Source organism: Lissotriton vulgaris, chromosome 3_1 (genome assembly GCF_964263255.1).
Source record: "Lissotriton vulgaris chromosome 3_1, aLisVul1.2, whole genome shotgun sequence".
Classification (NCBI taxonomy): Eukaryota; Metazoa; Chordata; class Amphibia; order Caudata; family Salamandridae; genus Lissotriton; species Lissotriton vulgaris.
This window is the reverse complement of record NC_141689.1, coordinates 907,984,751-908,000,014: the sequence shown is the minus strand read 5'-3', so window position 1 is coordinate 908,000,014 and position 15,264 is coordinate 907,984,751. Positions and strand designations below refer to the sequence as shown.

At 42.1% G+C, this 15,264-nt stretch overlaps 1 protein-coding gene across 4 annotated transcripts in view; it reads right to left on the bottom strand.

Moving 5' to 3' along the window:
• Positions 1 to 15,264, bottom strand: part of ENTREP1 (endosomal transmembrane epsin interactor 1) — a 185,163-nt gene that overhangs the window by 82,311 nt on the left and 87,588 nt on the right. For 3 of the 4 annotated variants that reach the window (XM_086961243.1, XM_086961245.1, XM_086961247.1), the window contains exons 5-6: positions 8,118 to 8,225; positions 5,725 to 5,858 (exon numbers count right to left, since the gene is read on the bottom strand). In XM_086961243.1, coding sequence (XP_086817369.1) covers positions 5,725 to 5,858; positions 8,118 to 8,225 — 242 coding nt within the window. Of the gene's footprint in view, positions 1 to 5,724; positions 5,859 to 8,113; positions 8,226 to 15,264 lie in introns of all 4 variants that reach the window. The other variant, XM_086961244.1, reaches the window with a different exon arrangement.

The window sequence follows — 15,264 nt, the reverse complement described above, 5'->3', positions numbered from 1 at the left end:
ATACCTGAAGACCCCCGCTTCACCGAGCGCACTTTTATGGACACCTTTGTGCTCGCGGGAATAAGGGCGCTGATACGTGCTACATTTCCCACCTTCCCATTACCACCCGACGATACTCCGACACTTACATCCATCATACAGAATACATTGGGGGCTCACGTTGTGTCCAAACTCTACAAGTTGTGCTTGTCCTCACTCCCATCGTCCGATGAGGCGGTTCGCGCCGCAAGGGAACAGGATCTAGGCACACAAATCTCTGACGACCAGTGGAGGCGTGTTGTGCCATGACCAGAGAGGTTTCCATGAATATCAGACACAAACTCATACACTTTAAATTCCTTCGAAGACTGTACCATACACCAGCGTTGGCCTACATAATTGACCCCGCCAGACCCCACACCTGCCCCAAATGTAACGCCCCTCAGGCCGACTTTGCTCATCTTTCCTGGACTTGCCCGAAGCTGCACACCTACTGGGTTGAAGTACACAACACTCTGGGTGCTATATTGGGCCTGTCACTGTCTGTCATACCGGAGATTGCTCTGCTGGGTTATGTGTCCAATTTTCCCCGCAAAATTCGCAAGTTAACATCAATTTACTTCCTGCTGGCCAAGAGAGAAATTGCGCTGCACTGGTGCTCGCGACGAGCTCCCACGGTCAATGCATGGCTAAGGAGTGTGGCGTACTGCAATGTAAACAGTGTGGAATATTCTGACCAACTCCCGGCCTCTTCCCGCCCTACAGATATCTGGGGTCCGTACCGCCAATACATTGCAGGGAAGGCATTAGAGGCGCCCTCTCAGTCCCTACATCCCAATACACCGACCGGGGTGGGTTAGAACGTGGGACACCCCTTCCTTACACCCATTCTGGTGATGATTCTAATGCAGCGTGCTTCCGCCCCTTAGGTGTTGGGGCGGGGCCTTGGTGGGTCGGGGTCCCACCGCCATCCCCGGCACAGAGGGCATCCTGCCTGTGGTTGAAGGTTTTAGCACGTTGTGCGGTTCATTTCTTGGACCTTCATGTCAACTCCGGCCTGTGTGGACTCCTGCTCTTCGTTCAGCTCCTAGTAGGGTGGAACGGTTCATTGTTTGATTTTACTGTGATGTGATGTGGTTGTTGTCAACGGTACCACTTAACGTCATACAAAATGATTTGCTGTGTTGGTCTTGCAATCTAGTAATTATGATTTCTGTCCCTTTTATCTTTCCTTTACTTTTCGTGCTATTGGCTATGTTCACTTTGTACTTAAGTTGCCTTATCAGAAAAAGATTCTACTGTATCATTCACAATGTTGTATTGTGCAACCCTACTGTTAGCCTAGTTGTACTGATTGATATGCTGACTGTGATACTTGATGTCCATAAGTACATGACATGTCTCAGTTTTTTTTCTACTGTGGATTGCCTCAACAGCCTTAATAAAGTGTTTAAAAAAAAAACTACAAACTACTTCATCCCTTTCAGATTGGCTTCTAAGCAGGCTACAGCGCTGAACTGACCATCTGTTCAGTGCTGGGCGAGCTGCGATGGGCTGCTGATGCTGGTATTCCTACTGCCTTAATCCTTTTAGATCTCACAGCAGCCTTCGATACAGTCAATCACAATGGTCAGGCTTTCTGAACTCGGCATTACTGCTAAGGCAAAACTCTGGATTGCAAGCTGTCAATCCCAGAGATGTTTCACGGTTGCGCAGGCCTCTTAAGTCCTCGAAAAGACTGTGCCCCTGCGGTATGCTTCACGGTTCCAAATGATCCCCATTTCCTTTTCCCCTTTGTCTTATCCTGTTGGCTCAGGTTATAGACTCTTCTGGTTTTAACTTATTTCTATATGCAGACAATACTCAAATTACTGTCACATTTAAAGGTGATCCGTTGACTGCAGCAGCCAAATTGCACGAATGTCACTTGAAGACCCCGCAATGGATGAGCAGGAATGTGATGTAATGCATACTAAAACCCCTAGAAATTCTAAATCTTTCATACTGGTCTTCCTCACTGGATCCAGCACCAGTCCAAGTAAAAGTGGTGAAAACCTCAGAATAAAAATTGACTTAGTGCTAACTCTAGTAACGCAGGTATTAAAGGTAATTAAATCTTGTTAGATTAGATTACTGCAATGCTATTTATCTGGGTTTGCTCTCTTGTTGTATTAGTAAATTAAAGTTGACTCCAAATTATGCAACCAGACTGTATAGTGCCATCAACCATAGGGAAGCTACTTCGCCAGTTCTTACTTCCCTACATTGGCTGCCAGTAAAGGAGTGACTCTTGCATCAGCTCACTACTCTCCCTAAGTTTTAAGGTATATCACCCACACACTGAACCTAGATCTGCCAATCTCTATCTTATTTCAACCCCACAATCCCAACTAAAATGTATTGCAGGCACAGCTAAATCAATCGCAGCTGCAGCAAAATGGTATATGCATCCCGCTTAACCCCATTCTAAACCTGTGTTACTGACGTTCAGAAGGCTATTTAAAACCTGGTTGGTTATTACCCCAAACCTACTAGACTGTGGTAGCATTGGTGGTTGTGTGTACTTTTTAAGAAGCTTTGTTTTTAGGGCCATGATACCCTAGTAATGGTGGGAGAGGGCTTTACAAAAATAAAATACAAATTCAAATAGTTGATAATCCTAATTTTTCATGTTCACAGTACTCATTGAAAATAAACGTACTGACTAACTCGAGGGTATTGGTTCGGTCCTCAAACTTAAGGGCTCATTGATAAGTGTTTGGTGCAGATATTGTAATGTTCAACCGAATGTCACTAGGAAAGAGGTTGGGCTCTTCTCAATGCTAGGGAGTGTCCCTGAATCGGAGTATGGCCTTTTAGATAATATTCCATCACCAGGTTTTATTTTGCGAAAAATAAAGGCTATCATCAAATGGAAATCATCCCTTTAAATACAAACAGATAATCTTAATTTTAAATTCGCAGTGTTATGACCCGAGTAGGTTAATTAGGACCGCAAGTCTCAGAAATTGAGGATTATAATGAGAAGTCAAAATCATAAAATTGACAAAAGAGATAGTCTCTCAAAAAGTGGGAGAAGAGCTTGAAAATAGCTGCAATTGTGCAATCGAAGATTGGTGGGTGTTCTAGAACTTTTGCGAGACTAGAGAGAAAGGCAGATATGTGAGTTCCCTGCTAGAAGGTTTGATTTGTAAAAACATTTTGCATAATCTTCAGGGAGATGTCACAATTATCAGCCCCCACATTGTACCATTCGTTTCCCCCTGAAATCAGGCTAGTCCCCTAGAACTTTTCGTGTAATTTGTAAAGAAATCATCAAATTGAACATCCTACATTCAGGAATATTTCATGTATTTATAGATGTAGAGGTTTGAAGAAAAATGATAAGGGATTCAGGTGTCATGAATGCCTAACTACTTGCTTTACTGCATATTCTAAAACTATTTGATATAACAATGTACCAGCACAAAAGCTCTCTTTCTTCTCCTTCGGTTTTCTCATTCTTAGTTTGTTTTCTGATTTGTGTCCTGTCTCCTAGATCTCAGTCCCAATGCTGCATTATCAAGGTACCATTGATAGGGAATTTGTGAGGGTCAGAATACTGGTAGAAAGGGGTGCACCTAGTTTCCCGAAATAGCCAGTGGGGGGCATAAGCGGTCAGGAGAGCATGTAAAGTAGACTAGGAAACTGTTGGAAGGTGAGTCTTGAAAAGAAATACTAAGGTATACTGTTTGGGTATGTTTTTCAGAATCTGTTTATATTAGTCATTTTAGTAAAGAAAATGTAAAATAAGTGAATCAGCAGGACTCTTTGGAAAATGTTAGTTTGAATGTGAATTGCTTTCCAAAGGGTACTAAACAAAAGTTGATGGCGACATGACAAACATTATTTTTCTTCAAGAAATTGATTGTGGCTGCATTTAAGACTGTGTTTTTTCACTTGGCCCTAGCATCCCATATAAGGATTGAGATCTTACTAGTATAAAGTATTGTCCACGGACACAGATCAAGAAGCTTACTGGGTAATTGTGATGTGTCAGCCATATAGGCTCTCTTACCAACTAGCTACCTACAGTGGCCTAATTACAAATGATCCATCTCCTTTGTAGGATCCAGCTTGGTAATTATCAACTAACAAAATTGAAGAAATTATACTGCAGGTGATTTGAATTATTTTCCAAATGTCTCACTGGATTTATTGAACTCCAAATGAATTCAATATTAAGCACACACAGCAAAAATCTTCAGAGAAATAAATGACGAACTAGTAATGTGTGAACCGTAGAGGTGAAAAAATCCAAAAGCAAAATACTGTTTCTCAAGGCCATTTAAGACAGCATCCGGGTTGGATTATTTTCTGATTTCAGGGATTCTTTTGAGCACGATGTCCACCCCTCCTTGTTTTCCGGACCATGCGGTAGAGCTACTACAGCAATTACATATTCCAAATCTAACAATTTCAGGCTTCTATCATGGAGATTAAAAAAAGCATTGAAGATTTTCTTAATCAGTTTCATTCATAAATCTCACTTTACTTTTGAGAAAATCTGGGATCTGATTGATAACAGACCAGCCTGGATATCTATTGGGTCATTTTCTATCATCAAACACCATCTTTATGGCCACTACTATTGATATCTTCACACAAGTAGAGAAACAAGCAATGATTATCCTTTTTGATATCAGAGTCATTTCAACCAAATGAGCTGTCTCAGCTTATAATATTCGCCCACAACTCAGGAGGTTGGTACCGTCTTTATATTAAGGTTCAACTGCAAGTATTTTAATAAATGGAGATGAAGCAGGTCATAATTCATACCAAAAAGATATCTGGGGACTCATTTTCTGAACATTTAAATGCCCTATATGATTTGAATTGCACTCCTCTTATCATTGGAATCATATGTCGTTATCACTAATTGGCCGAGTGGCCCTTACTAAATTGTTTCTACTACCGCTTTTCATATTTTTTGTAGCCTGTTAGTGGTTATTATTTTTTTGAGTAAACTAGAAGATAAACTAACTGGTTTTATTCTACAATCACTGCAAAGTGGAAATCAAAGGATTGTTCTGTTTTTACAGATTTGCAATCCAAACTTTTCAAGATCAGAGAATCGGAAAATTGGTAATATATGCACATTTAATTAGTAAAATAAAGTATCAAATTTGGAAAATTCATGACGGTTTTATTCAAAGGAATTTAGATATACAATTCCATAATATTTTCTCGTTTCAGTGTTGATCCTTTGTCATTTCTTTTTTCTTTTCAAAAGCAGCTAATTACTAGCTATAGATTTATTTTGCCTATACAAAATGGAGATAATTGTTTGTATCAAAATATACTTATTTAGATTCATTTATATTTTGCATCTTGTTTCCTGATGAATTAATTAAAAAATGCAAATATCGTCTTTACCACAACTAGCCAGTTAGAACATAAAACATACTTTCTAAATTCTTAAAAAATTCCAGGAGTACACTTGGAAAATTGTTAAAGTTGCAAGAACAAGCAGATACACCTGAATAAGTTTACAGTGTGTACATTACCGCAAGCGTAAATGCTTAGCAAAAGTACATTTGCATTTGTAACATTTTGTCTTTCTAAAGGTAAATACTTTTCCTCAAGCACAAACTCCTCCTCCAAACCCAATCAATTTATGGGGGTGATCTCTTCCTATTTTCACACATAGTGATACACGCAGAAAAACAGTAAGACATGTCACAAATAAAGGTCTCGTTACTTTACCGGTGATTCATTCTGGGGGTGCATGAGTAAAATGTAGAGAAGTACGATGGTGGAGGAACAGGAGGCACAAAGTCTTCTGGATCTGGGATGTGCACATTTTCTTCAGCTTCTTCTGCAGAAATCTGGGATTCTTCCTTGTCAAATAACACAACATACAATCATGTTACATTGCACATTGCCACCATCAGATATGGCTACTTTGAAATTGCTGGCCAAGAACATGTACTATTAGAGAATGCAGCTGCTGCATTAAATGTATGGCTTCAGATTATGAGATAATCTAATAAACAGTTGTTTTATAAATCCAGGTAGTGTTGTCCACAGATCTATGTGACAGCCTGATGAGTCAAAACAGCACAGCAGAAAAATAACTAACAATGGTCAGCGAAGATTCAGAATATTTAACATCATAGTGGTTCCAGATTCCTAAGGACACCAGAAGCACTTCTCAGCGATGAATTAGAATCACAGGAGGAAAATACTGCTGTTCTAAGTGTTTTGGGACAGCGTTAGTGCACAGACTGAATCCAGTGGCCCCCAAGGCCACCAGAAATCAAGAAGTAGTATCTGTGCAGCGAAAAGTCAGCAATTGAAGGCAATCCCTTCAGCTTTAAAGGGCTGTTGTACAAAGCAGTGCTAAATTGTCAAATCTATGGCACCACAGGACAACATTGATTCATTACAGTTAGATATTGTGATACAAAGTGTGCAAATTTAGTCTGCGTACATTGGCCCATTAGAGGTGTTATTAACTTTCAGACGATTAAATGACCCAATTTCCATTTAAAATATAGGATGTATTTAATTATGTATAATATAGTCGTTGATTTCCAGCTTTACTAAAACTCTAGCTGCAATGTGGCACATCACTGCTCAAAGGGCCTCATGCTCAACAATGTGTGTACTGTTGTAGGAAATGCCACCTCCCATGGGGATGATGGAATAGTGAAAATGTTTTCATTAAGAGAGCATTTTTTCGACTTACTGAGGTCACCACGCCAAGCAAGTGTCTGGGCACTGAGCAGACAGGCTTAATTTAAGACAATGTGTAAAGTATTTATGCAGTACCAAAACAGTAATAAAGCCAAAATGCAAAACAATAATAATGTATGAGAGGCCAAACACTGGAAATGAAGGTTGCCATAGGCTATGGAACTGCAATTAATCTGCTTAACAATGTGTGTGTACTGTTGTAGGAAATGCCACCTCCCATTGGGATGATGGAATAGTGAAAATGTTTTCATTAAGAGAGCATTTTTTTGACTTACTGAGGTCACCACGCCAAGCAAGTGTCTGGGCACTGTAAGAAATGGGATTATTATTTGTGGTGGGTGACTACCGACCTTAAGGACAATCACAACACCTGTCAGTATGAACTCTCAAAGTCACTAAATTACCTTAAGCCCAACCCCCTGGCAGATATGACACTGAGCAGACAGGCTTAATTTAGGACAATGTGTTAAGTATTTATGCAGTGCCAAAACAGTAATAAAGCCACAATGCAAAACAATAATAATGTATGACAGGTCGAACACTGGAAATGAAGGCTGCCAGAGGCTATGGAACTGCAATTAATCTGGTATCTGCATGTACTCTTGTGGCACTCAAGCAATACATGCCCTTGGATTTTTAAGCTGTATCTCATTACCTACATTGATTGCTGGTGTGGAAAACTGACCTGCTCATACATTACTATGGTCATAGGACACATTAGCAATGTCAGACTCTATATCTTCTCTTCTAAAACAGCACAGACTACATTATTCTTCTTCCGACTTTCTGAAGAACTAACTTATTAAAAAGTCTTGATAAAGTCCATAAGACAAAACACATTTGCAATTTGCAAGTGATAAAGGGTCTTCCAAAAGCAAATCGGGTTTAATACATATTTTAATAGTAATTATGCATTTCCAAACCCTGTGATTTTACGATTCGCAGTGTTAGCAATCACAAAATTGCTTTTTACATCTGGCTCTCCATTCTGACTCACCATTAACTAGGAATAGAGGCATAATATAAAGCCATACAAATAAAGGAAAACTAGTCAATGAAATTGATACTTGGAATAACTGAGTCAGAGAACATAAGTGATACGTGCTATATTTTATGCATTTTTTTAAACCTTGAACATAAGTTATTAAACCTCAACACATAGGTTGTAAGACTTGCATTAGTGACAAATAGGCACAAGATGGAAGTGCCCGAAAAGCAGGCGAAATGAATGTAGAGAAAGTGTGATGCAGTGATTTCCTTACCAGAGTATACTACAAAACAACAACATTTCTAAGCTAAACACGGAATTTGAAGTACAGAAGCAGCACACATTTTAATCAAGCTAGAGGAATGTTTCTTAAAGACAAAACTGCTTGTCATTGTGCCTGGCACTCACTTACTGTGCAGGGCCTTCTTGAAGCGAACAATTGGAGGTAGCGGAGGGCAGCAGCCACCAAGCACACTGTGGTGGTCAGAGCATTTAGAGCGCAGAGGGCAAAGAGAACTTTCTGTAGAAAATACATAAAAAGAAGTCAATCTATTTGGTGTAAAACCAAACACTGTGATTTCAGCTGTGTAATCTCACAGTCTTGTCAAATACTTCCTGACTGCACTTTAGAATATGATGGACACACGAAAAACTTCATACAATCAAATAAGCAGCCGCGGCCCGTTCAGGTAGGAGCGGTGGGCTGGGTGGGGGGGGGGGGGGGGGGGGTGGGGGGGGGGAATTTCGACAGACGATGACGAGGGGAAATTAATCATTTATTTTATTATCCCTGTTCATTATCCATCGAATTCCCCCCACCCGGCCCCACCGCTCCTACCTGAACGGGCCGCGGTGCAAATAAAGCAGGCACACAAATGGAGGGTGAAAAACTGGCAATAAAGGATGAACACACCATTAAACACTTTTAGAGGGAAGTTGGGCACTGATCATATGTATAAGTAAGAGCTTCAGAATCTGCATTAGTAATCGCATACGATCAAACTCCGCTGCACAACCCATCAGCACCCTCATTCTTGAGTCTTCAGGATAGCCAAATAATCACGCATTGTCTTAGCATAGTCCGTTGATAATTTATTCGAAAATCATGCTACAGAACGTTTAAGTTACTAAAGAGTAAGTGCAATTGTTCCCATTCATACAAATATAAGGTAGGATGATATGGGGGCCGGAATTACCAATTCTCCGGGGAAACCTCTCTGACCAGCACATGCCCCTTATTCCAAAAACACATAAGTTATGGATCTAGCAGAGTGTCAGCCAACATGTATGGGTCAAGTTCTGCTATGATCGAGTAGGTCATTTTTTCGAAAGATCTGTGACTTTCTTACTCTGCAAATATATCTGGACTGTGCAATAAACATAGTGTCAATATCGCTAGCAAACAGAGCGTAACTAAGGTACACAAAAGATGTCAGCATAGATAAACAATGTCCAAGAAAAGCAGCATCGGAACTGGAAACAGAGGAAGTGTCCTGAAACGCATATGTGTATGGGGGATGAGCAATATAAAAATATAAATAAAAAGCTGTCTATCATAAGTGCAGCAGTGAATTTGACAGAAGTGCACTGAGTTCCTGCTATCCAGGTCCCCAGTACCAGATCTCTTTCCCTAAAACGGAACAATGCTCCTCCAATTGGCAATACCTTTAGCACCACCTGTCAGTTTCTAGTAAATTGTACTCCTGGTACCTAGAGCAAGGAGGCTGGGGAGGGTCCCTAAAGGCTGCAGCAGGTATTGTGCCATCCTAAGGGACCCCCCAGCACACTGCCATTGCAAGGCTGCATGATTTGGTGCAGAGAAGAGTGAAGACATGAGTGAAGACATGAAGACATGTCATGGCACACCTCCTGTGTGCCATGCCTGCAGACACTGCATGCAGTATAGGTACGTCACCCCTACAGCAGGCCTTACAGCGCAAAGGTAGGGGGCACTATACTACACGTTTGGACATATTTGCATGAGCAGATATGCCCCTGTGATGTCTAAGTCGATTCTTAGAAATTACAAGTGAACAGGGAAGCCATTTTTAAGTACATGTGGTGGACCCTGAAAATTACGAGTTCCCCAGATACAAGATGGCTTCACTGAATATAGAGATTTTTGCTATCAAATATCTCGTATTAATAAACCCACACTGATTACAGTGATGGATTTATTAATACATGCACCCAGAGAGCACCTTAGAGGTACCTCTTGAAAATCTACCGACTTCTAGTGTACTGGCTGACTGGTGTAGACCAGCCTGCCACACCGACAGGTTTCTGATCCCCTACAGGTGAGAGCCTGCGCTCTGAGGGCAGAAACAATGCCTGCTCCAGCAAGAGGCTTCTCACCTCCTCCAAGCAGGATGACTAAGTAATCAGCATATCAAGGCAGGAGGCTTCAAAGGCCTCTGCCACCTTTGATACGTAACCCAAGGCTTTCCCAGACAGGAGAAATGCCACCCCTTCCCCGGGCCCATTTGACACCAGGACACGATGGAAAATTAGCTAGTCACGAGGTGTGTTCCCCATCAGGCTAGTTCCCTAAGGTGGGATACCCAATGCGAACACAAAACGTAGAATTCCACCAGCTTGGTTTTTGGTGGAATTAGGTGCACTGGGTCAGCGTTATGCCCACTTCCCACAGGAAGTGGTGAAATAAGGGTGTAGTCGCCCTAAATATAAGTAGCCCATTGCCTTTTACCTGTCACTCCCTTTAACACCTTAAATTGAGTATTTAGGAGGCACCACTAGTACCGAAGACTGCTGTGGACTTTTTGTGACAATCCCTGCCTGCCTGCCCCAGTATCGACAATTGTGACAGAGGGACACATCCTACAGTCGAGCAACTACCAAGAACCACTGTAGACTGCAAGCTCTTCGCAAATTGCCAGCAATCTCCTTTGGAGTAGAGAAGCTACTCCCCTGAAGTCCGCAGGCACTGAAGAAGCAGAGTCCGGTTTACCGTGCTGACGCTATACACCAGCCCTACGCAGCAGCCTCCCAGGAAGAAGTGCCTATGCTCCTGAAGGTCAGATCTGTCCCCCCACTGATTAAGAGGACACCAAGACCGACAAGAACAGCACAGGACCAATACCAAGGGTACTGGACTGCTTGCAGCAACCAAAGCCTGTTTAAGTGCAGTCAGGACTCTAACAGCACCAAGACCGAGCAGTCGACGAAGGACGTCAGCACCTCAGAGTCCAAATTCCAGATTGGCCCAGCTGTTCTGATTTCTGCACTCTCATCCAGCGAGACCGACAATGGCAGCCGTCCTATCCAATCTGCACCCGAGTGCCCCAGCCTGGGTACCAATGAACTGGCTGTACCCATTTGTTCCCAGGACACTTGAGACCCGATACCCCCAGTAGGGATGCACAGACGTATCTCCAAGCCCCCCTCTGCAACCAGTTTCTTTAAAACAGACGTAGTGTGCAAAGCTACCAACCCGACCTGCACCTCTGCACCTGGATGCCCCAGGGCAGGTAACAAGTACCTTTTGGATGTACTTTGGACCTTGGCCCCCTACGACCATAAGTCCCGAAGGAGACCCCAGAAACTGAAAGCAAATACCTGTATGCAACATATGTCTTTTCTCCCTTCGGGAAGCATTGCATTTAAGTGAACTGTTTACTTACCTGGGAGATTTAATAGTTTAAAAAGTACTTACCTGATAATGAAGTTCTCGGTATAAAAATGTATACACAAATATGACTTTTTTTTTTATTTGTCTCATATTTATTCTTGAGTGTGTGCATCATTTATTGGCTCTGTGAGTACAGCTAATACTTAGCACTACCCTCTGATAAGCCAAAACTGCTCGGCCACTTTACCACAAAAGAGAGCATTTAGTGTTATCATTTTTTACCTCTGTAAACCAATAAGGATTGCCTGGACTCTTTATACACTGTACCTCGTTTTGGTCCACAATATAAAGAGCCAGTTTCCTACAAAGATGCCCAGTTCACACTAGCCAATTAGGAGGCGGCAAAGAAGCGTGACTATTATTCCAAACAATGGTAAGCAATGAGCGGGCTCCATGCCCTTCGTGTTAAATAATACCCCTTCCAGTAGACAGGCAGGCGAGACCTAAAGAATCACGTCAGTTGCATTGCTGAGTGGATTCATTTCCATTCCTGGTTCCTTGAATCGCAAAATGGATGCTCAATTTACTTTGTAAGAACTGTGTTGCAGCAAGAGGCAGCTCTGATCATGCAGACTTATACCAATGACAGTGTGTTGGAAAATGTATTGTAAATGTAAATGTAAATGTAGGTATACTTATATAGCGCAACCTGTCACCACAAAGGGCATCCTGGCGCTTGCCTTGGGAACCCGTCCTGGTATTCCCCTGTGAGAAGCCCTGACAGGGTGTCCATATAGTACTGCAACAAAAGGTTTCTTAAATGTGCATGTAGCAACAGAAATTCATACGCTTTGAAGCTTTGAAGGGGGGACTCGCATCCACTTCCCTTTATACCACTGCATCTGTCCACTGAATCTTACATCTCTGCTACTTTGCCTTGCATCTTTTCATGTCCACAGGAACATCCTTTGAAGACCTACAGATTATTTTCTTCAGCAGCGGCTTTGATTCATACTACTCTTACCTTGGATGTAAAAGTAAGTGAAGGACGAGCCAAGAATTTGATTATATACGTTTTATTTATGTCATATTTCATGTAAATAATTTCCACTTCAAGTTGCTCTTGAAGCATAAATATTGAATAAAGGCACATGAAGATAACATTAAGATGTCAATCTGAGGCAAATCAGCAAAGCTTGAATTCGCAGAGGCATGGAAACAGTGTTTCCCCAGCAGAGTTAGACAGTTTTGAGGTAAGGAACTTTTTATTCATGTGCCCTTTATAGTCAAGGCATTTAGTGATTCAACCCGAAAGAGGAAGAGCCCTGAAAGGTATGTTTCTTTAAAAAATAGAAAAAAACGATGTGCATATGGGTGACACACTAGGGACAGTCTAGCAGCCCACACAATTAGGGCCAGGTACATGGTTGTCTCAACCTTCATGTTTGCGCACATGGGGCAAGAGACGAGCTGCTCTCTTTCTATAGGGCGGCACCGCTGCTTCCTGCACAGTGTTGCAGTTAAGGCCAGGAGAGGTAGCGAGTAGAGGAGTGAGAGGTGGTGAAATATTGGAGATAGGAGAGCCACGAGACAGTCCATGCGACAAGATGCGTCATCTTGCAGCTGAGCAGCTCTGCTTGCTTCCTATGAGAGTTGATTAAAACATTGATGAATTGGAATCTTCCTTGTATGGCTTATTTCAAGATCAGTGTGGCACCTAGAGACAGAGAATGCCACCCAAGAGGGAACTCATGACAGAACTAGGACTAGCATTCTTAGCTGGTTTTTGTGCAGTCTCTAATGTTCTCCCAATCGTTTTTGATTTTTTGCAGTAGAGTCTGCAAACATATCTCTAAACGATGTTTTCGGATGAAAGTGACCACTCTGAAATGATTTGAAGGTTGCCCGAAACGAAGTAGGAAACATTGTGGACATGCTTCCTGATCAGAAGCTTGACAACATCTAAAGTACATGTTTAGATGCTGTTTATATAGATGGTTTATTCACACTCTCCATCCTATTAAAACCTGTAAGGCCCTTGTTAGGTCGCACCCTACCAGGCAGCACAGATGTCTGGTTTGCTAAAGACATCCTGGGGACTTTCAGAAAGTTGACCTGGGAATGCATTTTCCCCATTGACTACCATGCTTTGTGGTTTGTAACACACATTTTCTGGCTTTCTATTTGCTAGCTCTATTTGCTTTAGGCTCCCCAGGTACAGGTGGTTCCCCCTGTTGCCAAAATCGTGTTTACTGTATTCTTCCACAAACCTGCTTTCTGTGAACATGCCTTTAAATCTTGTTCTTATTTTGCCATGTTTCATTCGTATTTAAAGCCAGAGGTCAAATGTCAAGCTGTGTCTTTGTGGGAGCTTGACTTGGTGTTTACTTTAGTTTCGACTGACTTCGAAGTCGGAGCGTTTATAGGAAAGAGGAATGCAGATTAGTCTTCCACTGGAGCCCGCTCATGCACCTCCTATGGGCTACTTACGAGGCTGTAACATAACCGATGTTGTTTGCATTTTCCCCTCATGCCTGCTGAAACAGAATTACTGTTCTTAAGTACTGGACTTTTCAATGAGAACCATAGCAAAACTCCATGCATAGATCCCAAGGGTTTAAAAGTCAGTGTATTCTGTATCTGTAACAATTTCACCAATAGGATGGTCGACACTTTTTGCACTGCTTGCTAGACTGCCACTGTCTTTATTAACTGAGCAATGATTAAATTCATGGGTTTGATATATGTTTTCGGTCCGTTTAGCGCCTTGTATCTTAAAACTAATGGTTAATGATTAATTAGCAGAAACTATGAAACACAGACAAGCACACACTTGAGTGATACACGAGTAGTGGCAAAGTGTTGCAGATTTGTAAACCAACGGGGTATTTTCTTATTTTGTTTTACAGCAGGAGAAATTAAGTGATTTGCCCAGAATAGCAGGATGTTGAGCCAGCGCCGAGACTCAAGCCTGGTTCCCCAGTTTGAAAGTCTGAAACTCTGGTCTTAGGTCTCTCTCAGCCTCATCACCACCTTCTTGGGATGTCCATTCCAGTAGACTGAGAACTACACAGAGCATCTTATCTGCAGAGAGTGGGCATTATCAGGGGCATTTTTGGGGGGTGGGGGTGGTGTTGGGTTGTTACACCCCCAAAATAAATGCATTTTAGTTGGGTATAGGTGCTTTCAGTCGGGTATTGTGAGAGTGACAGTCGGATTTCACCAGTAATTTTTTTACATACACAGAAAAAAACACTCTGTTTTTGAAAGTCCTCAAAAATATTGCTTATTTTACAAAATATTGTGTTTTCTCTCTTAGAACTCCTATCAATTCACATTCCTCGCCATTTAGGCCCCTCGCATGTACGTTGTGTTGTATAATGTATTCAAACATTATTTGCCAGCCTGAAAATCTGAAGCTCAAGCCCCCCACCCCCTCCCAATCTTACTGACTAAGCTACACCCCTGGGCAAAATACTAGCTCTGGCTAGGGACCCAGCATGGGATTTGTTCCAAGGTCAGCAGCAAGGGGATAAAAGCAGACTCGTTTCCTCCAGGGTTCCCGGATTTACTGTATTCAGGCCGGTCGGGTAAATAAACACATCGAAGCAATAAACACCAAACAAATATACAAGGCTCTTCAGAAAGGTTTTGCACAAACTTGTATTTAGTTCCCGCATTCCAACCACTCAGAGCTCAGGATCTGGGGCAGCACCGAGCTTGGATTTAATTGCAGCACAGCGTGGAGGGGCTAACACAGAGGACCCCGGGATAATGCACCTGTTGGTCTGTAGGGGTGGAAAGCCAAGATGGGCCTCAAGATCACATACACATCACGTACACACATGCACGCACGCAATACACACACACACACCTACCTTTCCTCTCCCCCCCCAAAAAAAAAGGTTCCCCTGTTTGTAGATTGCAACATTTCATTAGGCATTGCTTGATTCCTACCAAGGGCTAGTTT